The sequence below is a fragment of the Pecten maximus genome, chromosome 14 (assembly GCF_902652985.1).
Source record: "Pecten maximus chromosome 14, xPecMax1.1, whole genome shotgun sequence".
NCBI classification, from domain to species: Eukaryota; Metazoa; Mollusca; class Bivalvia; order Pectinida; family Pectinidae; genus Pecten; species Pecten maximus.
In genome coordinates, this window is record NC_047028.1 from 8,733,700 (window position 1) to 8,760,319 (window position 26,620).

Genomic DNA, 26,620 nt, shown 5'->3' on the forward strand with positions numbered 1-26,620 from the left:
CAATTATCTTGACATTTATTCTTACCTGTGATGTCTCCTCAATGATGTCTCCTCAATTATCTTGACATTTGTTCTTACCTGTGATGTCTCCTCAATGATGTCTCCCCATTATCTTGACTTCTGTTCTTACCTGTGATGTCTCCTCAATGATGTCTCCTCAATTATCTTGACTTCTGTTCTTACCTGTGATGTCTCCTCAATGATGTCTCCTCTATTATCTTGACTTCTGTTCTTACCTGTGATGTCTCCTCAATGATGTCTCCTCTATTATCTTGACTTTTGTCCTTACCAGTGATGTCTCCTCAATTATCTTCGTCAAAAGCATTGTTCTACCTGACGGTGTGTCATCTAAATTATCTTCATCAAAATCATTGTTTTTAGAAATATATATAATATATGTACAATTCGTATCCATGTATGTAAATACAATGCGATCCAGGTATTCATATCATCTTATAGACGACTCCCACAATGATCATGTCAGGGTATCGGGCCGACCATCACTGCGCCATTGAAACATTCTATTTTAAGAACGCCGATGTGGCGCAGCGGTATAAGCTGCGGGTATTTCTGGCTAGGCGATTGGGTGCCGTAGATCGTGAGTTCGAGGCCCGGTCAGGGCACGAGTCAAAAAGTTGTCTTCCTTCGTCATTTGTGTTGCTAAGTTATATATATATATATCTGTTATCTAGTGATTTCACTCATATGATATATTTCCGAGTTATGTGAGAAAAAGTATCTTTAATTTGTTATTATTTTATATGATGTTTTATGAAACTTGTTTCGACATTTTAAAATTTCTTGCAAAGACTCACAAAAGTTTTATAAAAACCTTTTAAGAATTGTTTTATAAAATCTTTTATGAAATGAAAACTGATTCAAAATTTTTGTCTTACAGTATGTTAAAAGACTGCGAGCACCATTGGAGAACGTGCTTGAGGTAGAGTTGGTGAAGGGGAACAAGGGTAAATATATCTATTTACTATGTACAGTGTTTATCATAGGCTCCAAGATTGACTACATACACCAATAAACCTCGTGCTGGTCATTAAATGTATCTACTCCATTTGAAAAAGACAGAAGCTGCAAAATCTGTAAGAATTTGTTCAAGAAGTCTGATGGGAAAATTTTGTTATTTTTGATGTGATGGTTGAATTATGTAAACATTACAGGAAAAGTTAAGATGTTTTTATTAATGCAAAGTTGTGTGATAGTTCAAAACTTACTGTCCAATATGTCACGTTACAGGGTTAGGCTTCAGTATTGCTGGAGGTATTGGTAACCAACACATACCAGGTGACAATGGGATCTTCGTCACCAAGATTATTGAGGGTGGAGCAGCCGAGCAGGATGGCCGCCTAGCCATGGGCGACAGACTTATCGCTGTATGTATTACTGACGGCCGCCTGGTCATGGGTGGTAGACTTATTGCTGTATGTATTACTGACGCCCGCCTGGCCATGGGTGACAGACTTACTGCTGTATGTATTACTGACAGCTACCTGACCATGGGCGACAGACTTATTGCTGTATGTATCACTGACGGCCATCTGGCCATGGGCGACAGACTTATCGCTGTATGTATTACTTATGGCCGCCTAGCCATGGGCGACAGACTTATCGCTGTATGTATTACTGACGGCCGCCTGGTCATAGGTGGTAGACTTATTGCTATATGTATTACTTATGGCCGCCTGGCCATAGGCAGTAGACTTATTGCTGTATGTATTACTTATGGCCCCCTGGCCATGGGTGACAGACTTATTGCTATATGTATTACTTATGGCCGCCTGGCCATGGGTGACAGACTTATCGCTGTATGTATTACTGACAGCCGCCTAGCCATGGGCAGTAGACTTATTGCTGTATGTATTACTGACGGCCCCCTAGCCATGGGTGACAGACTTATCGCTGTAGGTATTACTTATAGCCGCCTGGTCATGGGCGACAGACTTATTGCTGTATGTATTACTGACGGCCGCCTGGCCATGGGCGACAGACTTATTGCTGTATGTATTACTGACGGCCACCTGGTCATGGGCGACAGACTTATTGCTGTATGTATTACTGATGGCCGCGTGGCCATGGGCGACAGACTTATCGCGGCGGCCACGGTCGACAGACTTATTGCTGTATGTATTACTGACGGCCGCCTGGCCATGGGCGACAGACTTATCGCTGTATGTATTACTTATGGCCGCCTAGCCATGGGCGACAGACTTATTGCTGTATGTATTACTGACGGCCGCCTGGGCATGGGCGGTAGACTTATCGCTGTATGTATTACTGACGGCCGCCTGGCCATGGGTGGTAGACTTATTGCTGTATGTATTACTGACGGCCGCCTGGCCATGGGTGGTAGACTTATTGCTGTATGTATTACTGACGGCCGCCTGGCCATGGGTGGTAGACTTATTGCTGTATGTATTACTGATAGCCGCCTGGCCATGGGTGGTAGACTTATTGCTGTATGTATTACTGATAGCCATGTAGCCATGAGTGACAGACTTTATGTTTATATATTGTACTAAATAAACTTTCTTTTCCCAGTCTGTTTTTTTAAAGATTGCAAAGTGTACATGAATCAAGCATGAATTTTGCAGAAAATGAAACATCTGAAGTTTATGATTTTGTAAATGCAATATCAGGATAAGCTAATTCAACTTATGGAATCAGAAAATGTGTGAAAGTGTAATCTACAAAGGCAATCACTTGGATAATATTTGATGAACATTCTTGTTGGAACAATCCTGTGTGGATTATCTCCCTTTTGACAGGGATAAGGCAAACTTTGTGTTAAAATGTTCAGAGTTACCTCTCTTTGATAATGTTTTGTGTGTTGGTCGTCGTTGTCTCTGTAGGAGATTTGATATGTTCTCATTTGATTTATTACACTAAGTTAGTTAATTTGATTAGGTATTTAATGTGTCTGATATTTAATGTATTTTACAGCTGTCGAATCAACCATAAACATATTGACTTTCTCCCATTACAATTAAGAGTAATGTACTTTGTTCTGGTATCAGGTGAATGATGAAAACTTAGAGAATGTGAGTCATGAGGAGGCAGTTGCAGCGCTGAAAGCCACACAGGAAGTTGTACGATTAACAATAGCTAAACCTTCATATGTACCGCCAGACAGTGTTCTTCAGGACCCCTCCCCTCCAGGTAAGGTTAAACATACCTAGGGTTAAAAGTTCATACCATACTGCTCCGGACTGGTCATCAGGACCCCTCCCCTACAGGTAAGGTTAAACATAACTAGGGTTAAAAGTTCATACCATACTGCTCCAGACTGGTCATCAGGACCCCTCCCCTCCAGGTAAGGTTAAACATAACTAGGGTTAAAAGTTTATACCATACTGCTCCGGACTGGTCATCAGGACCCCTCCCCTACAGGTAAGGTTAAACATAACTAGGGTTAAAAGTTTATACCATACTGCTCCGGACTGGTCATCAGGACCCCTCCCCTACAGGTAAGGTAAGGTTAAACATAACTAGGGTTAAAAGTTTATACCATACTGCTCCGGACTGGTCATCAGGACCCCTCCCCTACAGGTAAGGTAAGGTTAAACATAACTAGGGTTAAAAGTTTATACCATACTGCTCCGGACTGGTCATCAGGACCCCTCCCTTCCAGGTAAGGTTAAACATAACTAGGGTTAAAAGTTCATACCATACTGCTCCGGACTGGTCATCAGGACCCCTCCCCTACAGGTAAGGTTAGACATAACTAGGGTTAAAAGTTTATACCATACTGCTCCGGACTGGTCATCAGGACCCCTCCCCTACAGGTAAGGTTAAACATAACTAGGGTTAAAAGTTCATACCATACTGCTCCGGACTGGTCATCAGGACCCCTCCCCTACAGGTAAGGTTAGACATAACTAGGGTTAAAAGTTTATACCATACTGCTCCGGACTGGTCATCAGGACCCCTCCCCTACAGGTAAGGTTAAACATAACTAGGGTTAAAAGTTCATACCATACTGCTCCGGACTGGTCATCAGGACCCCTCCCCTACAGGTAAGGTAAGGTTAAACATAACTAGGGTTAAAAGTTTATACCATACTGCTCCGGACTGGTCATCAGGACCCCTCCCCTCCAGGTAAGGTTAAACATAACTAGGGTTAAAAGTTTATACCATACTGCTCCGGACTGGTCATCAGGACCCCTCCCCTACAGGTAAGGTTAAACATACCTAGGGTTAAAAGTTCATACCATACTGCTCCGGACTGGTCATCAGGACCCCTCCCTTCCAGGTAAGGTTAAACATAACTAGGGTTAAAAGTTCATACCATACTGCTCCGGACTGGTCATCAGGACCCCTCCCTTCCAGGTAAGGTTAAACATAACTAGGGTTAAAAGTTTATACCATACTGCTCCGGACTGGTCATCAGGACCCCTCCCCTACAGGTAAGGTAAGGTTAAACATAACTAGGGTTAAAAGTTTATACCATACTGCTCCAGACTGGTCATCAGGACCCCTCCCCTACAGGTAAGGTTAAACATAACTAGGGTTAAAAGTTTATACCATACTGCTCCGAACTGGTCATCAGGACCCCTCCCCTACAGGTAAGGTAAGGTTAAACATAACTAGGGTTAAAAGTTCATACCATACTGCTCCGGACTGGTCATCAGGACCCCTCCCCTCCAGGTAAGGTTAGACATAACTAGGGTTAAAAGTTCATACCATACTGCTCCGGACTGGTCATCAGGACCCCTCCCCTCCAGGTAAGGTTAAACATAACTAGGGTTAAAAGTTTATACCATACTGCTCCGGACTGGTCATCAGGACCCCTCCCTTCCAGGTAAGGTTAAACATAACTAGGGTTAAAAGTTTATACCATACTGCTCCGGACTGGTCATCAGGACCCCTCCCCTCCAGGTAAGGTTAAACATAACTAGGGTTAAAAGTTTATACCATACTGCTCCAGACTGGTCATCAGGACCCCTCCCCTCCAGGTAAGGTTAGACATAACTAGGGTTAAAAGTGTATACCATACTGCTCCGGACTGGTCATCAGGACCCCTCCCCTACAGGTAAGGTAAGGTTAAACATAACTAGGGTTAAAAGTTCATACCAGACTGCTCCGGACTGGTCATCAGGACCCCTCCCCTCCAGGTAAGGTTAAACATAACTAGGGTTAAAAGTTTATACCATACTGCTCCGGACTGGTCATCAGGACCCCTCCCCTACAGGTAAGGTAAGGTTAAACATAACTAGGGTTAAAAGTTTATACCATACTGCTCCAGATTGGTCATCAGGACCCCTCCCCTCCAGGTAAGGTTAAATACATGTATGGTTCAAAGGTCACACTATATACTGCCTCCTGTTAAGTTGATCTATCACCAACAGTTCCATTTTGAAGTCCTAAAAGGCCCGCCAAAATTTTATGTAGAAGTGCGCAGTTCATAGTGAGCTTTTCACAGAATTTATTTTTGTTTGTGGTCCAGTGTAAAAAAGGAGACAGGTCAGAACAAAGCGGATCTGTTTACATTGTTATGGTGTAAGTAAAATAATCTTTATGTTCTAATGCAAAATATGAGATAAAGTGTCACAGTCCAACTGTTTTGTTTCTTAACATGAGTTTATTGCACATTCTACCACAATACCCTGTGTTATTCAACTCTCAGACCATCAGTTAATCATTACAGCTGTTGATTAACAATCTGTTTATACCAAACGTGGTATAAACTCTGTACGCATTTCGATTTGGCTAACACGGTGAACTTTGACCCAAGCTGCAATTGTTATTGACGTCATCAATAATCTAATGACGTCACATCACCGGGTCCCGGACGTCACCGGTACACTTTATTTCCATACGCGAAATTATACTTGGCCACGTTTCCCTTTGATTCAAGCCGATATTATTGTGGTAGAAACAGGTCACACGACTCGAAATTGTTGGATATGGAATTTATTTCACACTCGTAAGTTATTTTTTAAAATTTGCAAAAAACACTCGCTAAAGCTCGTGTCTTTTGTAACTTTTAAAAAATAACTTACTTGTGTGAAATAAATTCCATATCAAACAACCACTCGTTGTGTAACCTCTATTTATACCTTAGCTGTGGTGAACATAACAATCACAGGCTTCTATTTGACTTCATTTTAAAATCTAATAATCTTGTAATAGGACATCATTGTATCAGACACATCTTCACTTTCTATTGTTTTCTTTTGACAGCCATGTGTACTCATTATCATCATCAAGAATTCATCTTCATAAGATATTGAGATAGATATATCATTATTATGTTTTTCAACAGTGAACAGAAAGATAGAGAGCGTTGCTAGTGTACCATTGTCCACCCCAGACAGACCTACGCCATCTCCCAGCACTCCACCCAAACTCAACAATTATGAAAATGACGACTTTCCAAGGTAAGGAACATGGCCAACTCCTTGGGGGCTTCTTAGTATAGTGACATGTTTAAAGCATATTATTTAAAACAGAAAAATATATATTTGTCCTGAAATTTAAAATGAAATAGTTATAGAAAAAAATTAAATTGAGAAAATGATTGAACATGTCACTAAACTAAAGAAGGCAAGCCCTTGTTTTGTTGGTTTTTTGTCTACTCTCTGGTTCAGTAATAAAACTCAAGTCAAAATAAAATAATAATATAGTACTGGCATGTTAAAAGTTAAATTATTTACATCGTAAATCGATCCCAGTCCGAGATAAACAGTTAGATAGAAAACATCAGTCTATTCAGTGACCTGATAGCATTTCATAGTATAAGAATATTTTGATATGAAATTGATAAAAGATTGATTTCATGTCTGAATATAAAAGTATTAGATGAAAAATTAGGATAGGAAAATGTTAAAAGCATTCATATATCCCTGTGTTCAGAAACACTGTGACCCTTTACGTTGATGAACCTAGTTTGTATGGGTGATGTCCAGCAGTTAAATATACAGAGATTATGGACTGTAGATTAGTATGTTAATCATTGGGTAAAAAGGAAAGCCACTCTTTGGCCATCGTCTTTGTTGTTATGAAATCTATATTGATGGTTCTGCAATAAAGATGCTGGCCTTATCATGAGTATGTTACCAAGCTAACACTAGCTAAAGATACTGGCTCTTCATGCTCGTGGCATGTCAGATTTTCTCTTTGTCCTGGAAACAGTTGTTGGTTCCTTTATTCCAATACAATGCTGAAGTAACATGGACAAAAGACCATAAAGACCAGGTTGTGGAAGACCAAGTATGATATTGTTTCTGACAGAGGCGCTTGTATCACTGACGTGAAATAGGTGATTGATAGTACACTGTAGTAATGTAAACTTCTGGGCTGTTTTGTAATATACCAGTAGCCCAACAGTGAGGTCATCATCATAAGTCTCGTCCTTGTCCAGTATCACCCAGTCCATCACTCTTTGTCCAGTATCACCCAGTCCACCACTCCTTGTCCAGTATCACCCAGTACACCACTCCTTGTCCATTATTACCCAGTACACCACTCCTTGTCCAGTACCTCCCAGTCCACTATACCTTGTCCAGTATCACCCAGTCCACCACTCCTTGTCCAGTATCACCCAGTCCACCACTCCTTGTCCAGTATCACCCAGTACACCACTCCTTGTCCAGTACCTCCCAGTCCACTATACCTTGTCCAGTATCTCCCAGCCCACCACTCCTTGTCCAGTATCACCCAGTCCATCACTCTTTGTCCAGTATCACCCAGTCCACCACTCCTTGTCCAGTATCACCCAGTACACCACTCCTTGTCCAGTATCACCCAGTCCACCACTCCTTGTCCAGTATCACCCAGTACACCACTCCTTGTCCAGTATCACCCAGTCCACCACTCCTTGTCCAGTATCACCCAGTACACCACACCTTGTCCAGTATCTCCAAGTCCACCACGCCTTGTCCAGTATCACCCAGTCCACTATACCTTGTCCAGTATCACCCAGTCCACCACCCCTTGTCCAGTATCACCCAATCCACCACGCCTTGTCCAGTATCACCCAGTCCACCACTCCTTGTCCAGTATCACCCAGTCCACCACTCCTTGTCCAGTATCACCCAGTCCACCACGCCTTGTCCAGTATCACCCAGTCCACCACTACTTGTCCAGTATCGCCCAGTCCACCACGCCTTGTCCAGTATCGCCCAGTCCACTATACCTTGTCCAGTATCACCCAGTCCACCACTCCTTGTCCAGTATCACCCAGTCCACCACTCCTTGTCCAGTATCACCCAGTCCACCACTCCTTGTCCAGTACCTCCCAGTCCACTATACCTTGTCCAGTATCTCCCAGCCCACCACTCCTTGTCCAGTATCACCCAGCCCACCACACCTTGTCCAGTATCACCCAGTACACCACTCCTTGTCCAGTATCACCCAGTCCACTATACCTTGTCCAGTATCACCCAGTACACCAATCCTTGTCCAGTATCACCCAGTCCACCACTCCTTGTCCAGTATCTCCCAGTCCACCACTCCTTGTCCAGTATCACCCAGTCGCCCACTCCTTGTCCAGTATCACCCAGTCGCCCACTCCTTGTCCAGTATCACCCAGTCCACCACTCCTTGTCCAGTATCGCCCAGTCCACCACTCCTTGTCCAGTATCACCCAGTCCACCACTCCTTGTCCAGTATCACCCAGTACACCACTCCTTGTCCAGTATCTCCCAGTCCACCACTCCTTGTCCAGTATCACCCAGTCGCCCACTCCTTGTCCAGTATCACCCAGTCCACCACACCTTGTCCAGTATCACCCAGTACACCAATCCTTGTCCAGTATCTCTCAGTCCACCACTCCTTGTCCAGTATCTCCCAGTCCACCACTCCTTGTCCAGTATCACCCAGTCCATCACTCTTTGTCCAGTATCACCCAGTCCACCACTCCTTGTCCAGTATCACCCATTCCACCACTCCTTGTCCAGTATCACCCAGTCCACCACTCCTTGTCCAGTACCTCCCAGTCCACTATACCTTGTCCAGTATCTCCCAGCCCACCACTCCTTGTCCAGTATCACCCAGCCCACCACACCTTGTCCAGTATCACCCAGTACACCACTCCTTGTCCAGTATCACCCAGTCCACTATACCTTGTCCAGTATCACCCAGTACACCAAATACTTGTCCAGTATCACCCAGTCCACCACTCCTTGTCCAGTATCACCCAGTCCACCACGCCTTGTCCAGTATCTCCCAGTCCACCACTCCTTGTCCAGTATCGCCCAGTCCACCACTCCTTGTCCAGTATCACCCAGTCGCCCTATCCTTGTCCAGTATCACCCAGTCGCCCACTCCTTGTCCAGTATCACCCAGTCCACCACACCTTGTCCAGTATCACCCAGTACACCAATCCTTGTCCAGTATCTCTCAGTCCACCACTCCTTGTCCAGTATCTCCCAGTCCACCACTCCTTGTCCAGTATCACCCAGTCCACCACTCCTTGTCCAGTATTACCCAGTCCACCACTCCTTGTCCAGTATCACCCAGTCCACCACACCTTGTCCAGTATCACCCAGTACACCACTCCTTGTCCAGTATCTCCCAGTCCACCACTCCTTGTCCAGTATCACCCAGTCCACCACACCTTGTCCAGTATCACCCAGTCCACCACTCCTTCTCCAGTATCACCCAGTCCACCACGCCTTGTCCAGTATCACCCAGTCCACCACTCCTTGTCCAGTATCACCCAGTCCACCACACCTTGTCCAGTATCACCCAGTCCACCATGCCTTGTCCAGTATCACCCAGTCCACTACTCCTTGTCCAGTATCACCCAGTACACCACTCCTTGTCCAGTATCACCCAGTCCACTATACCTTGTCCAGTATCACCCAGTCCACCATGCCTTGTCCAGTATCACCCAGTACACCACTCCTTGTCCAGTATCACCCAGTACACCACTCCTTGTCCAGTATCACCCAGTCCACCACACCTTGTCCAGTATCACCCAGTACACCACTCCTTGTCCAGTATCACCCAGTCCACCACGCCTTGTCCAGTATCACCCAGTCCACCATGCCTTGTCCAGTATCACCCAGTCCACTACTCCTTGTCCAGTATCACCCAGTCCACTACTCCTTGTCCAGTATCGCCCAGTCCACCACACCTTGTCCAGTATCACCCAGTACACCACTCCTTGTCCAGTATCACCCAGTCCACTATACCTTGTCCAGTAATCCTCAGTCAGATTCAAATTGTAAACAAGTAAATATGTTGATTGATTAGATGATCTGACTTTGATTTAATTTCTGAATATTTACACTTAATTGTTTACGTCTACAAGTGATATATAAGAAACCAACTCTACATATGTGTCATAATGTACCCTACAAAGTTATCATAAAATGATCTTAAGACATGCTCCTAAAATAACATCAAAACACAGATGGATTTCTTGAAAGTGACATTAAAAATTCCTTGGAATGGCCCGACATTGAATGGCTAAAGACGACTGTATTAGTACTGATTTTAAAATGTTTAAAATGAAGCGTAGATATCAAAGTCATCTAGAAGAAATTCCAGCTGAAAATGAAGAAGAGAGGCAGACTTATCAGAATGAACCACTGTCGGCATAAACAACCCACACCAAATATAAAGGATGTATTCGGGAAACAACCCACACCAGATATAAGGATGTATTCGGGACTCATCCTAATGGTTACAGTTGGGACTGATAACAGTAGCCAGTGTTCAATTTAACAATTCATTGTACGCTGAATAGAGCGAGTGGCCAAGTTTTAGATAACAGACAAGAGATTTGAAGCCATATCTTGTAGCTTTAAAAACAAAAACACTTAAGTGTGGTTGTGCTGATGAAAGTTTTAGAAACGGCAGTTAACCATGGAAACAAATGGTTAAGATTGTTTTTACTAAACATTAGTAAGTCCTTAAAAAGTGCTTGGATTTCAGAGCAATGCTTGAAAATTCCTGTATTTTTTTTTTTTTTTTTTTAAACAAGGAGACCATATTTGATTGAGAATAATGTGAAATCGAACAACTGCTTTGGTCTACGAGACATTGTACCACATTCAGACAAAGCACAGTTCCCCCGGTGAACTGAACCATCGAGCAGTGTGAAAAAATCACAATTTCAGTATTGATTTAAAAAAAGAAATGGACCTGAAAAAATTATTTATTTAAATCTCATTTATACGATCTGTTCTTAAACAAGGAAGGAAAGGGGAGGGAAGATTATTGCATTGTGTTGCTGGTGTTGCTTTTGTCTGATGACGCAGGAACAACTTTATAATTTTTATGCATTTTTATGCTTCAGTAATTTCTCTATTGTGTATTTGATTAGAACACTGAGTTCGGTGTGGTTATCTTAACTCTTTATTTGTGTATATATACTGTCTATTTTCGTAAATTATCCTTTTTTGCATGTTTGTACTTTTGTAAATTTCTATATTATGATTTAAGAATATATTCATGCTTTTACTTCAAAATTTTAGTAAACTACATATCAGTGTTAAAATCCCAGATACCAGATTTAGATATAAAGTCTGTCTTCAGTGGAATGGAACCATGTAGCTATAACTTCACACATGAATGATTCCTGTTGAATTAGTGATAGGGAGTGGAAATCTCAAATAACCAATAATAATTTTTTTTTTCTTCTTGCATGCAGAAAGAAGCTTCCAAAGCAAAGATAAAAAATCTTGGTTTCCAAAGCTGTCGGTTCTGCTGCAGGGATTTCTGAATTCGGAATGGTTAAAAGTTGGCGAGAAAAAAAACAAAAAATCACCTGATGATATAATTAGTGACATTGTTCCTTTCTTTACTAAATTTAAATTTCCAAGAGCACTTTGTACATTGTAAATGACAGAGATAGAACTGTACTAGATCTGTTTCCTGTCTCCATCTGTAAAAATCAATTCCCCATCACCATGACAACAGCGACATCAACACAGCGATGCATATGTCTGCACCAGCGGTAGATTTCATTGCGAGTGAGATTAATCCTTTTCCCAGACTTCTTGTAGCATGGTGTACTTCATCCAGTAGGAATAGTGGAACAAAATTTAAGTACTTTTTCAGAAATTCAATTCCTGTAACTTTATTTACTTTCTCTCACAAAATGTTTTTTTTTTTTGTGAATTTGAAGACAGTGTGAGTATTAATCCCAGCGACTCTAGGGCAGACATGTTAGGGTAGAGTGCCAACCTTTACGTCGATTGGATGTATCGGTACAGATCCTATGATAAACTTTGCATGCTTGCAAAGAATAGAAAAATAGTCTTCCTTCCTCAATCTGTTACTGTCTTATCTGTGCAGTTAGGTGTGAAATGCTCAAAAAATTCATTCTTACATTTTCCTGTGTTGTCAGAACTTCATAGATATTTATTATTCCAAGCTCAGGTTTACATACATATCCAAATAAAAACACTTCACATATCACCAAAAATGTTTACAGTGTTAGAGTAGAAGACTAAATTTGATATTATATGAATTTAAATCAAATAAAAAGAAATATTCAAAATGGCATTTAAAAAGCTTTCATGGGCATCTTTTTTCCATTTTATATTTGTTTCCCATTTTAAACCCACCTGAGTGTGCGATGTAGTGGCTTGACCTCGTTTCATGTTCAGTACGATCATATTTTCATCTTTTCAACCAACTTTGTAAGGATTTCGTCCATTATTTAGTATCTCTATGTACATTTATAATCATATATCTGTGTGTTGTGAAATGACAATGTTCTTATCGTGTTGTGAATTAGCAGAGCACCTACCAGGTACCTCTGTCTGTTGTATTTTGTTGTTAACAAGGATTTTTATCAAATATTGTAAAAGTTAAATTTATTACATTGTTGGTGATCCTATTGGATAAGTGGGGAGCATTGGTTAACTGTTTACGGTGTAATAAGCATTCGTGATATTTTATGGTAGAATGTAGATTAACTGTACATTGATGATATTTTGAATCTATTCTCTTAGAAAGACCAATATCAAAAGCAATTAAAACCTAGTTTAGCTATTTTTGTAGAATTTTTTTTATCATTCCATTGTTTTTTTTGACAAGCATTGATGAGCCTTGTTTTTGTCTGGTTTCTTCATACAATGAAACCTAGCATGTGTACTATCAAAGAGAAGGATGGTTGTTTTAGACAGAAGTCGTTATAAACAGGTAATCTAGGTTACTGTGTACCTATGGTGATAGCTCTCGGTGCCATACTCGTATACTCTTATTTCTGTACCTTCAAGATAGCGGAGCTTGGAAGTATATTTTATTTTTATAGATATATGTTTTTATATTTAAACCTTACATTCCGGATTTAGAAATTTTTTGTAGTGATATAATCTGTATGTGTAGTCCTGAAATGATTTCAATGAAAATTTGCATGCTATTGAATAGCAATTGTTTTTTTCTCTTTTTTTTTTTTTTTTTCTTCAAGTCTAAAAAAATTATGAATAATTTTCATATAGTTTAAAGATTTTGATATATTTGATATTGTAATCAATACTCTTGAATTCATAATCATCATTAGTATGAAATTTAATTTAATTTTAACAAATTCACCCAAACAAACAAAAACACAAAATGTAGTGATGTTTAGTCTAAGCATTAGGACAATGATCTTATTTCATATTAAAAAACTTGCCAATCATTTAATCAACAAATAGCAAGCTTAAACAATTGTATATGCCTGTTAACAATATTTTTGCAATTATTGTGATTATTGTGAGGTTTTTTTTTCTTTGTCTTGTGAAATTTATGCATAAAATATGCAGTTTATTAAAAAGATTCTTCAAATTTTGTTGATTTTGCTATAATTTTGCTCTTACATCATCAGTAATTTAGATAGTGTAATATATTACTCGGCTATTTCTGACATAAAGTCAGTGATGGTAACTGATCTGGAATTTCTGCATGGTTATAAACAGCTGCATGGTATTATTGTATCATTGTGTTGATGTTGTTTCTTCATCTTTTTGTGATTTTGTAAATTTTGCAACAAAACTTTTTCTTGGTAATTAATAGATTTATTCAGTTTCTTATAATAGCTTTAATGTTCTAATGTTATTTAATGATTGTGATCTACAAAACATGTGTAAGAAATATATGTGTATTTGTGTGTAGTCCAATAGTAAAATGAGTCAAAAACCCAGGATAGTGAACTGGGTAGCAATAAAGATGTTGTGAAATGTTATTTTATGATACTGTTAATCTTTCCGCTTTTAATACTGATAATTAATCATGCATAGATAAATTAATGAAATTTACAAGCAGTTGTGAAAATTCATACTTGCCATATCTCCCAGAAGACTCCAGATTATGGACACTCAATTTAGAAATGAATTATCAATAACACTAATCTTTATCGTTCTTCAGTTTTAAAATTCAATTAGTCTGCAAGTATGAGCAGCTAAAAGCATGTAGTGCAAAGTAATTTTTTGTCAGAAGGGGGTTTTAACATGTACTTTTCCTTTGAAAATTTAATTTTCACATGTAATTCCGGAAAGTTGGAAAGACTGGAAATTGATTAAGAAATATTCTGTAGGTAGTGTTTTAAATGCACTGAATGGTTAACAGTAATTGGTGAAAGGTATTAATAGAAAATGATTTGTTTGTAAATTGAAAATAATATGAATATATATGGCCGGAAGTAATGTATTCTTTTGCCTAAACCCTGCTGTCACAGAACAAAAATCCTACTCAAAATTATTTGTAAAACATTTTTAATTCAAAATTTAATTTGTGTTGTCAAAGATTTTAAAAATTGAGTAATTCTTCCATTTGTTAGTGAAATACTAACTCCATTTAACAAACAATTAGGTATACCAACATCTAACTATGTACAGTATTATATACGGGAGGTGGGAGATCCAACGTAGGTGTAAAAGTTTGGTATGGTTCTGTGTTACCCAGCCGACGGATTCCACAAGGAATACAAGAGTCGGGCCGTAAAGTTGAGTTGTCAAGTAGTCAAAGATGACCATAACAACGTCATGCTGGATGGATCAGCTTTAATCATGTACACTATTGTTGATCAAATTATTACAATATTAAATCATAGTTTTATAAGATCTATTAAAACCTATTTTGTTATAGTGACTTTTGTGAAATTCAATCAAATAATTTCCAAATCTCAAGTTCTTAAACACGTTGGGTTCAGGTAAATGTGTTTTATGAATAAAGGCCTATTTATGATTTGCTCATTATTGATGGGTTTCAACAACTACTTCTCATTAAGAAAACAAATCAATGGTAATTTGTATTATTGAAACTAATCAAATGTTCTTTTATTTAAAAAAAAATTTGTACATTGAATTTAAATGACTTCAACAATTGATTGAAGAATATTTCAAAATGAATAACTTCATTTTTTTATTTTTTTTTTAAACAAAATTTTATAATATAGCAAATTATTAGCTGAGAGTGTTGTAAATCCTAAAATAAAAAACTGTATCAGACATCTGGTGTCAACTTGTCTATTATAACAGCTTCTTCTCTATAACCTAAAGGCCCAAGTAGGTAAGACCTTGACCTTTCAAAGTCACAGGGGTCAAAAATGTAAAAATCTGTAAAACAACTTCTCAATAACCAAGAGATCCAGCGTAATGATCTTGGGCCTGATGAAGTGCTTCCAATTGGAAGTTTGTTCAAATGAATGACCTCGACATTTCATGGTTGCTGGGGTTCAAGTGTATTAAAGGATTTTATACAATTTATAATAACTAAGAGGCCCCGGGTCATGATATATGACCAGTAGCATGCTGGGATGAATTTAGGCTTGCCAAATGTTCTCAAATTAATGATTTTATTTACTCTCAAGGTCACTAGGTTAACAAATTTTAAAATCTTTTTAACAACTTCTCAACTAACAAGAGGCCCAGGATTATAGGTTTAGGTCAGTAGCATGCTGGAATTGATTAGGGCAACCAAGTTTGTTCAAATCAACAATCTTGACCTTTTTTTAAGATCACAGATCAAAGGAAGTGTAAAATTGAAACAACTTGGCCAGTAGCTTGCTGGGGTGAAGGCCTACCAATTTTGCTCAAATGAATGACTTCAAGCTAAATGGCCAAATGAGTCAAATATGTGAGAATATCTGAACAACTTAACAATAATCAAGACATCCCAGGGTATAGGCCAGTAGCAGGCCTAGATGAAAAACATTCAGGTTTATTTAAATGAATGACCTTGGGTACTTTCAAGGATTTAGTGGTCAAATGTGTTTAAGTTGTTTTTCAACTTCTCAATAACCATGACGCCTAGGTTCATAACTTTTCAATAACCATGACGCCTAGGTTCATAACTTCTCAATAACCATGACGCCTAGGTTCGTAACTTCTCAATAACCATGACGCCTAGGTTCGTAACTTCTCAATAACCATGACGCCTAGGTTCGTAACTTCTCAATAACCATGACGCCTAGGTTCATAACTTCTCAATAACCATGACGCCTAGGTTCGTAACTTCTCAATAACCATGACGCCTAGGTTCATGATATTGGACAAGGGCCAGTAACATGATGGGAGAAAGGCTACCAAATTTGTTGAAATGAACAACTTTGACCTGCATTTAATATTACAGGGTTCAAATGTGTTAAAATATTTAAGCAAATATCCAGGGGTTCCATGGTGATGTTTATAAATATATGGTCAAAAAGAGAAATAAGTTACAACCTATATAGATTCAACATCAAAGGTCACTGTAGAATTAAAACATGATTTACCTGGTTTCAAAGGTCACAACAGGCGTGCCTGATTATTAAGCAGGGTTCAAAGGTCACTTCAGTGACTAGTGACTGCTGATGTTGGAATAAACAACAAATAATTAAGAGAAATAATAAAGAAATTAATCTGACCCACTTGATCACTAGACAATCTTTTTATATATCGAAGCATCAACATGTTGAGTTGGTCAACAATTTTATTTTATAGCTTAATTCAGTCCAATATTTGGGGGTTAGTCTATGTATATTAATTGAGTCAATTCCAGCAAATTAAGTGAAGACTACTACAGATTGAATTAGTTATACATATCAAGGTCACATCTGATTATTGAGTCATTCACCACATTTATGAAATCATCTGATGATCTGGGTTTTTTCAGACATAGAAATATGACTATAGTTCAAAACTTCACATTTAATATCAGAAATGTAAATAAGGTTTTAGTTCAGTCAAGCTTCACATTTAATATCCAAAATGTAAATAAGGTTTTAGTTCAGTCTCGGCTTCAAATTAAATATCAGAAATGTAAGTAAAATTTAAGCTCAGACAAAGCTTAACAATAAATATCAGAAATGTAAATAAGGTTTTAGTTCAGTCAGAGCTTGGCATTTATCATCAGAAACATATCAGAGCTTAGATATCAGAAATGTAAATAGGGTTTTAGTTCAGTCTAACTTTCATATTAAATATCAGAAACATGAATACATTTTTAGTTCAGTCTAAGTTTCGCATTAGATATCAGAAATGTAAATAGGGTTTTAGTTCAGTCTAACTTTCATATTAAATATCAGAAACATAAATACATTTTAAGTTCAGTCTAAGTTTCGCATTAAATATCAGAAATATAAATAAAGTTTTAGTTTAGTCAGAGCTTCACAATAAATATCAGAAATGCAAAAAATGGTTTTGGTTTAGTTGAAGTTTCACATTAAATCTCAGAAACATAAATAAGGGTTTAGTTCAGTCAGAGTTGCACATTAAATATCAAAAACATAAATAGGGTTTTTGTTCAGTCAGAGCTTCACAATAAATATCAGAAATGTGAAAAAGGTTCTAGTTTAGTCAGAGGTTTACATTAATAACAGAAACATACATAAGGTTTAGTTCAGTCAGAGTTGCACATTAAGTATCTGAAATTTAAAGTAGGTATAATTGAGCTGAGTTAGTTGGAGCTTCAGAGCTTCACATCCTAGCAGGTGTATCAATAGATATTGATATCACAGATCAGGTGTATCGATAGATATTGATATCGCAGGTCAGGTGTGTCAATAGATATTGATATCACAGGTCAGGTGTGTCAATAGATATTGATATCACAGGTCGGTAGTGTCAATAGATATTGATATCACAGGTCAGGTGTGTCAATAGATATTGATATCACAGGTCGGGTGTGTCAATAGATATTGATATCACAGGTCGGGTGTGTCAATAGATATTGATATCACAGGTCGGGTGTGTCAATAGATATTGATATCACAGGTCGGGTGTATCAATAGATATTGATATCACAGGTCGGGTGTGTCAATAGATATTGATATCACAGGTCGGGTGTGTCAATAGATATTGATATCACAGGTCAGGTGTGTCAATAGATATTGATATCACAGGTCAGGTGTATCAATAGATATTGATATCACAGGTCAGGTGTGTCAATAGATATTGATATCACAGGTCAGGTGTGTTGACATTTTGGACCAATCTGCAGTATCACATTTCCCTGTTCACTAATTCACTTTACAAAGACGGAGTGGACAGTTGTTGTGGAGGAAGAAGTGACGAAGAGAAGGATTAGCCAGGGAACACAGTCTAGCTTGTAAATCGTGTTTTACTGTTACACATAGATAGATCTCTCCAGGAGGAGTGTAGCACCTAGGACATTTATTAACTTGAAATTTAATTTACCTCTGTCTGACTTACATTAATGGAGATTTGTAGTATTGATTTTTGTTTCTATATATGTATATACCTGGGAGGTTTGTATGAAAATTTAGTTTCAATAGAAGGAAATTTGAGTGACGAAAGGGAGACATTTTGGAGGGAATAAAGGACAGTTTGTGATATGCCGAAACACAAAACAAAAACTGAAATCGTCAAACAACTATAGCTAAAATTGTTTAAACATATATAGCAGTACAACAGCACATTTGTGGAAAATTTCCAGTTTCAGCAAATTTAGGACAGATCAGTGTTCTTGATAATTTGGATTAGAAATATGTGACTTATGATCAACATCATGTATGACCTACACTTGTATATCAACAAAAAAAAATTAATGAGGAAGTATAATTCACCAAATTGCCTTATTGTGTTTATCCTACAAGCAAATACTGACAGAACACTGACTATATTGGTAAGAGGAAACCGAGCAATATGCAGAGAAACCTAGCAATAGGCAGAGAAACTGAGCAATAGGCAGAGAAACCTAGAGAAACCAAGCATGATAGGCAGAGAAACCTAGAGAAACCAAGCATGATAGGCAGAGAAACCTAGCAATAGTCAGAGATACCTAGCAATAGGCAGAGAAACCTAGAAATAGGCAGAGAAACCTAGAAATAGGCAGAGAAACCTAGCAATAGGCAGAGATACCTAGCAAATAGGCAGAGAAACCTAGCAATAGCCAGAGAAACCTAGAAATAGGCAGAGAAACCTAGCAATAGGCAGAGAAACCTAGCAATAGGCAGAGAAACCTAGCAATAGGCAGAGAAACCCAGAGAAACCTAGCAATTGGCAGAGAAACCTAGCAATAGGCAGAGAAACCAAGCAATAGGCAGAGAAACCTAGAGAAACCTAGCAATAGGCAGAGAAACCTAGCAATAGGCAGAGAAACCTGGAAATAGGCAGAGAAACCTAGCAATAGGCAGAGAAACCTAGCAATGATAGGCAGAGAAACCTAGCAATAGGCAGAGAAACCTGGAAATAGGCAGAGAAACCTAGCAATAGGCAGAGAAACCTAGCAATGATAGGCAGAGAAACCTAGAGAAACCTAGCAATAGGCAGAGAAACCTAGAGAAACCAAGCATGATAGGCAGAGAAACCTAGAGAAACCAAGCATGATAGGCAGAGAAACCTAGCAATAGTCAGATACCTAGCAATAGGCAGAGAAACCTAGAAATAGGCAGAGAAACCTAGCAATAGGCAGAGATACCTAGCAAAAGGCAGAGAAACTTAGCAATAGGCAGAGAAACCTAGCAATAGGCAGAGAAACCCAGAGAAACCTAGCAATAGGCAGAGAAACCTAGCAATAGGCAGAGAAAACTAGCAATAGGCAGAGAAACCTAGCAATATGCAGAGAAACCTAGAGAAACCTAGCAATAGGCAGAGAAACCTAGAGAAACCTAGCATGATAGGCAGAGAAACCTAGCAATAGTCAGAGATACCTAGCAATAGGCAGAGATACCTAGCAATAGGCAGAGAAACCTAGCAATAGCCAGAGAAACCTAGAAATAGGCAGAGAAACCTAACAATAGGCAGAGAAACCCAGAGAAACCTAGCAATAGGCAGAGATACCTAGCAATAGGCAGAGAAACCTAGCAATAGGCAGAGAAACCCAGAGAAACCTAGCAATAGGCAGAGAAACCTAGCAATAGGCAGAGAAACCAAGCAATAGGCAGAGAAACCTAGAGAAACCTAGCAATAGGCAGAGAAACCTAGAGAAACCTAGCAATTGGCCTAGCAATTGGAAGAGAAACCTAGCAATAGGCAGAGAAACCTAGCAATAGGCAGAGAAACCCAGCAATTTGCAGATAAACCTAGCAATAGGCAGAGAATACTAAATACTAAATAACAAACTAGAATAGCAATTCTTTCCCAGATTGACTTATGTTGATTTTGCTTTTCAATAAACTTTGAAAGGAGATTGGTGAAGCAAAGACTGCTAAGAAAACCGTTTTTATCTTCATGGACATGCAATCAAATGATGTTTTTGTATCATTCTATACAAAAGCTTTAAAATGAAGTGTCTTTCATTGCCTGGGGTCCATTTAGTATTGGAAAATTTATCAACAATTTTATTAAGATATTGAGCATATAAACAGTGGAACTGGGCTAAAAAATAACTGAAACTTGTTATGTACATATGTGATAAAATGTTCACCTTTTTCCAGATGAAGATTAAGTAACTAGAGGAGTAGACCTACAGCTGGATGGAATCATTAACAGTTATTTCTGTATGTTGTTATAATTCATGTGGCATTTTTTCAGATTCGTGGACCATGCTCCACCCCCGATACCACAACAACCACCTCCCCCGATAGTCAACTCCTACTCCGAGACTACACCCCCGTTACCGCGACATTCACCTCCCCAGCGTCAGTCGCCTCAAATCCCACGAGCTGGGGTCAAAGTGTATGTAAACACATAAACTATATTTAACCTAGAACACTTGTTAACTGTGCGTTCACCTCTGACAGCCTGTAAGCATCAGGTTGTCTCCCCTGTCACAGCCTCAATTGCTTCGCCCTTTCCTCTTTTTAGTGACTCATTTGACAGAATATACCATTATGAAATTGCTTCAATTTCCCTTTTGAAAGTGAATATGTGTATTCTTTCAAAAGACTGTACTGCACCCTTTCTACTACATTGTTAAATTGATATTTGTCTCTTCACAGTGTTAATAAATTGAATTATCTCCCTTTTTTGTTAAATAAATAGTTGTATGATTCCTTTAATTGCAAAAAAATAATACATAATTGGACAATGTGAATATATTTGCTTTTGTGGCTGAATTATCGTATTAGTGAACTGAAATTTTACATTGATGATATAACAACACGACTTTTTCAGAATGGATCGCCCCCCTTTACCTCCTCCCCCTGTTCCATCACATCCCCCTCTGCAGCAGCTTCAATCATCCCCCCAGTTACTGAGAAAATCATCCCCACAGCCTGTTCATCAGTCATCCCCCAAGATACCTCGACCTGTGGTCAAAGTGTAGGTACCTGCACCAGATATATAACCCGGGGCTGGACTAACAGATCTTATAGAATCAAAGACACCAGATATATAACCAGGGGCTGGACTAACAGATCTTATAGAATCAAAGACCGTATATATAGGGTCCAAAACTAACGACTTTCACCTCTTATACCAGGAATATATACCTACTAACCCATATCCTCACTGTTACTTGTCAACTCTTAAAAATATCTGAAATCTTAGCAGATAGTTACCCTGATGAACCAATTTGTAAATGAATTGATACGAAAATATATGCATGCTGATAAAAAAGTGTTTCACAACTGAAAGTATGTAACTTGTTAGCAATTTTGAGAAATATTGGATAAAATAACTGCAAGAAAACACAGCAGTGCATTTGTTTGGCCTTGCAATATGTTTCCTGTAAACAGATTTCCAAGAAGCACAGCAGTATTTTTCTTAGCCTCATACTTGCTATCTTTACTTGAAAATACATGTTCATTACCTGTTAGATCTTATGACAGTAACACTGTAGGATGTCCCCAAAGTAACTGGTCACATATAAAATGTTAACAGGTTCACACTTCACTTTGTTAGTGAGGCAGACATTAATGTGTTTTACCAGCAAAGTGAAAGTAGATATCCCCAGGGTGTTGGAACTAATTCACAGGTCAAAGGTCATTCACACATTGGTTCAGGTGTTGCAGTGCTGTATGCTGAGTACTTCTGTAGTAGGACATCATACTTATATAAATTATTATATTTCTAATTAATTGAATGGTATTATTAAAAAGTCTCAGTTTTTAGAGAAAAAATATGGGAAAATAAACATTGAAAGATATAGAAAAAAATTGATCAATGAAAGATAGTATGATAAGGAGATTATATTTTAATGCATCAAAACAGTTTGGTTATTACAAGTACAGCATAATGACTTGTGGGAAGACTATCATTCACAGCTTGAGTTTGGTTTTGAGACATCCCCTGTTCCTTTCCTCCATCTTTGTTTCACTGGCAATAGATATATAAATCATAGCAGGCTGTAACCTGAACACACACTTGGCTTTCCTAAACAAACAAAACCAAGTCTTACACAACCCTTCACAAATGGAAAAAATTTGGAGTTGGTGATGGCTTAAGTTAAAGCAATCTTATTGATGATAAGAATGGAAGGTGTTAAAAAAAAAAGAAAAAAAAGTACTGAGCTCATGTCGATATACACTATTCTAACCCTGAGATGTCTTGTTTAGAATGTCTGAAGTGTTTTACTGTAGGAACATCTACAGATTCCTATATTCCCAGACATGGTATAGTTGATAGCAGATACTCTGTGGTCCACCACCTATAATTATAGCCCAGTATATTGAAGATTTCATGGTTGGAAAGACTCCAATCTAATGAAATTACAGTTCAGCTATTTTTGGTCTATAAATAGATTATAGTGGTCCAGGCCGAGACAATATTGTAAGGCTGGTATTTTCTAAAAGTTTTATTTTTTGCTTTCTAGATAAATACACTAGAAATAAAATTACTGGAGAAGATTACCATTTGTTTCGTAATTTCCACAAAAGACTTCAAATGATGTGTTGAATTCAGAGAAAGTTTGTAAATCCTTAGATTTATTGACTGGTTTTGGTAAGTGGAGGTCTCCTAAAGTCAAGACCTAGTAGAGTATTTGATAAACATTGGGGAAATCTTATATTGGCAGGAAATTGGTTTAAGAATGATATCAAGAAAATCACAAATGAATGTCTGTAATCCCAGTAGTTGTTTCCTACCCACTCAGCTAGGGAGAATGTCTATTTTACTCACTCAATCGAGTGTCAGTCAAGTAAGGGGTCCAGGGTTGGATTCGAAGTGCAGATGCCTCTGATACATGTATGTTAAGATTTTATTTTCATTGCCCTTCAAATTGAAAACACTTTGATCATAATTCTAAATGCCTCCACAAAAACATTGTATGTGCAGGTACTTGCTCTGTTGCAGACCTCCCCCCCCCCCCCCCCCCCCCAAAAAAAAACAAAAAAACAAAAAAAACAAAACAAAAACAACAAAATAAAAACAAAATCTCCAACACACAACAATCTATTTCTGTCCCAGCTGGGATTCTCCTTTGACCCTGCTGGGATTCTCCTTTGACCCCAATCTATCTGGGAATCTCCTTTGACCCAGCTGGGAATTTCCTTTGACCCCAATCTATCAACATCACCACATTTTCACAAACAGATGCATTCTTTGAAGCCTCTTCAATTTTAACTGAAAAAGGAATACACCCACCTGCCAAGCATCCCAGCTTCAAGAAAGGTGTTTTATCAATCAGAGCTATGGTGTATGGTATTGGCTGTGTAGTTATGTATGCTTCGGTAGATCACATGTTATATATATATTGGTATACTGGTACTGCATGTTGGTAAATAACATTTTGTACATATATTGAAATATTGTGATTGGGTTCTGATTATTATTCAAGTGTATTTGCTATAAAACAGTTTGATATATGAGATTGATATCAAAGTTTTCAGGAAACATATGAGGTTGATATCAAAGTTTTCAGGAAACCTTTTAAAAATGTGTATATATTATATACTTTTAGATGTATTAACATGATTTGTATAACTAAATCATAGCTATATATTATATATATATATATATATATAGTAATAATAATAAAAAACACAAACCAGAAATTCACACTAGCGCTTTCAACATGCTTTGAGAGCAAGCTCTTCAGGTGTACATACATATTATATATATAATACCTGTTTACATGATACAACTTATTATTATATACCTGACACTCTGGTTTAAAATCTAAGATTGAATCTATTGAGAAAAGCTTACCTGGTAGTGATTATACAGCTTACATGATATTAAGTTAGGGGTTATAGGTTTATATGGTTTACTTGTCAACAGTATATCTGATCTATGTGTGAAATTATGTGAGCAAAAAACATTGCTTGAAATATGTGTCTCTTTATGAGTCAGTTATTGAATTGTTTATTTTATTCCATAATTCTCATTATAAGTTTATCAGAGAAAGTCAGCAGATTCATCATAAATGACAGATAATTGGTTTTTGCATATTCATCAATATTTATTGTACATATGCATATTCATCAATATCTATTGTACATACAGAGCCATCCATACTTATTGTATGTTTGCATATTCATCAATATTTACTGTGCATATGCATATTCATCAATATTTACTATAATATGCATATTCATCAATATTTATTGTACATTATACATATTCATCAGTGTTTACTGTACATATGCATATTCATCAATATTTACTGTACATATGCATATTCATCAATATTTACTATAATATGCATATTCATCAATATTTACTATAATATGCATATTCATCAATATTTACTATACACATGCATATTCATAAATGTTAAAATAATTCTGTTACTTTCTGTAATGTTTGTGATGCATCATAATATTGCAAAATTAAATCAAACGATGGAAAACAGAATTTCTGGAGATTACCATCAGGTAACAAACCTTCAGATTTTAATGTTTGATATTACAACATCATGATTCTTCAGTTAAAAACAGATAATCCTGAACTCCATAGAAAACCTTAGGACAGGTTGTTGGAATAACACTTGGATAAAAACATTGCACTTTGTTATATAAAATCTCTGTATAGATAATATCGTGTTGGAGTGACTCCTGTAATTATACCAAGTTATGGTCTAGCAGGACAACAAAGGTAGGTAATTTATGTGATTTACCTGAGAATACCTGTCTGTATTACCTGTCTGTAATACCTGTCTCTGTTTACCTGTACACCTGCCCACCCTGTGTACAGTGTGTATATACCTGTTCAAGGTGTATGTTTTACTATTGATTAGATGAGTCCATCTGTGACGGAAGTTTTAATATAAAAAACGTAGCTCATTGATTTTTGCCATAGAAGATGATATATAATATCCTCTATCTTAAGGTGTGTTGACCCCTCCCCACTGTCCCGAGTCTTACACACACGCAGTGACACGAGAATGAGGTCAGCCATTTAAACTGTTGTATAGATCTCCCGCGATTGTGCGATAGTGTTGACTTAGTGTTTGTTGTTTCAGTAAAAGTGACTTGTCCAGTAGACACCCTGTTTGTTTGTTTGGCGGCCATTTACACACAGGTAGATCGACTGCAGGATAACAGCGTTATATTACCAGGGTGCTTTCACCTTGTGTTCCATCTCTGTGTAAATTATATACACGCGTGTCTGATTTAAGTGCACCACCGGCATCAGTGTATTACTACATTGTTACATGTTAGTCAGACACATGTGCCTTCCTGTCACCGTCTCTCCCTGCATAAGTGTGTGGGGATAATCTCTACCCAATATAGAACTGGAATAGTGTCAACCATCATAGGAATTAGTGGTGAAATAGATTTAGGTGGGTGATGACAGGGATTTACTGGTGGAGTACGCGTGTATTAATGTGTGTTGAACACCAGCAGTAATAGTGTGCCATACTCCTGTTGTGGGTAGAGTCGGTGAAAGTGGAATTACAATACATACCGATCATGTGGAATTTACTATGCCTTGCGATTATAGCAGCCAATATGGTGGACTAAATCTGTGTCAGGGACAGTCTACAATCTATACAGCAACATGGGGTCCAGACCCAAGGGATCCAAAAAAGAACCCTATTTCTTTGACCCTAATGTTAGAAGGTAAGTATATGAAATATTATGATGTCCCTGTATCACGGTCGTGTGTGTAGGTGTGGTGTCACATATAGTGTTACTAGATATCACATACTGAAATGTGTGTTGAAATCTGTTTTAGGAATCCATGTTGATTTAAATTTAAAATGTGTACTTTTGTGAGTCAGACCCCTGTGACATTTATATCTTACTCACCAGCAACAAAATCAAAAGTCCCTGTGATACAATTACCACCAGAGACAAAATCACAGTCCCTGTGATACAATTACCGCCAGAGACAAAATCACAAGTCCCTGTGATACAATTGCCCCCAGAGACAAAATCACAAGTCCCTGTGATACAATTACCACC

At 38.1% G+C, this 26,620-nt stretch overlaps 1 protein-coding gene across 7 annotated transcripts in view; it reads left to right on the forward strand.

Annotated features, from left to right (window-relative positions):
• The window catches only part of LOC117342022 (disks large homolog 2-like), a 264,368-nt gene that overhangs the window by 168,516 nt on the left and 69,232 nt on the right, over positions 1-26,620 (forward strand). For 5 of the 7 annotated variants that reach the window (XM_033903973.1, XM_033903974.1, XM_033903978.1 and 2 more), the window contains 6 exons: positions 899-965; positions 1,249-1,385; positions 3,027-3,168; positions 6,275-6,389; positions 20,865-21,008; positions 21,447-21,593. In XM_033903973.1, the coding sequence (XP_033759864.1) occupies positions 899-965; positions 1,249-1,385; positions 3,027-3,168; positions 6,275-6,389; positions 20,865-21,008; positions 21,447-21,593 (752 nt within the window). The remainder of the gene's footprint in view (positions 1-898; positions 966-1,248; positions 1,386-3,026; positions 3,169-6,274; positions 6,390-20,864; positions 21,009-21,446; positions 21,594-26,620) is intronic. The other 2 variants (XM_033903975.1, XM_033903977.1) reach the window with 2 other exon arrangements.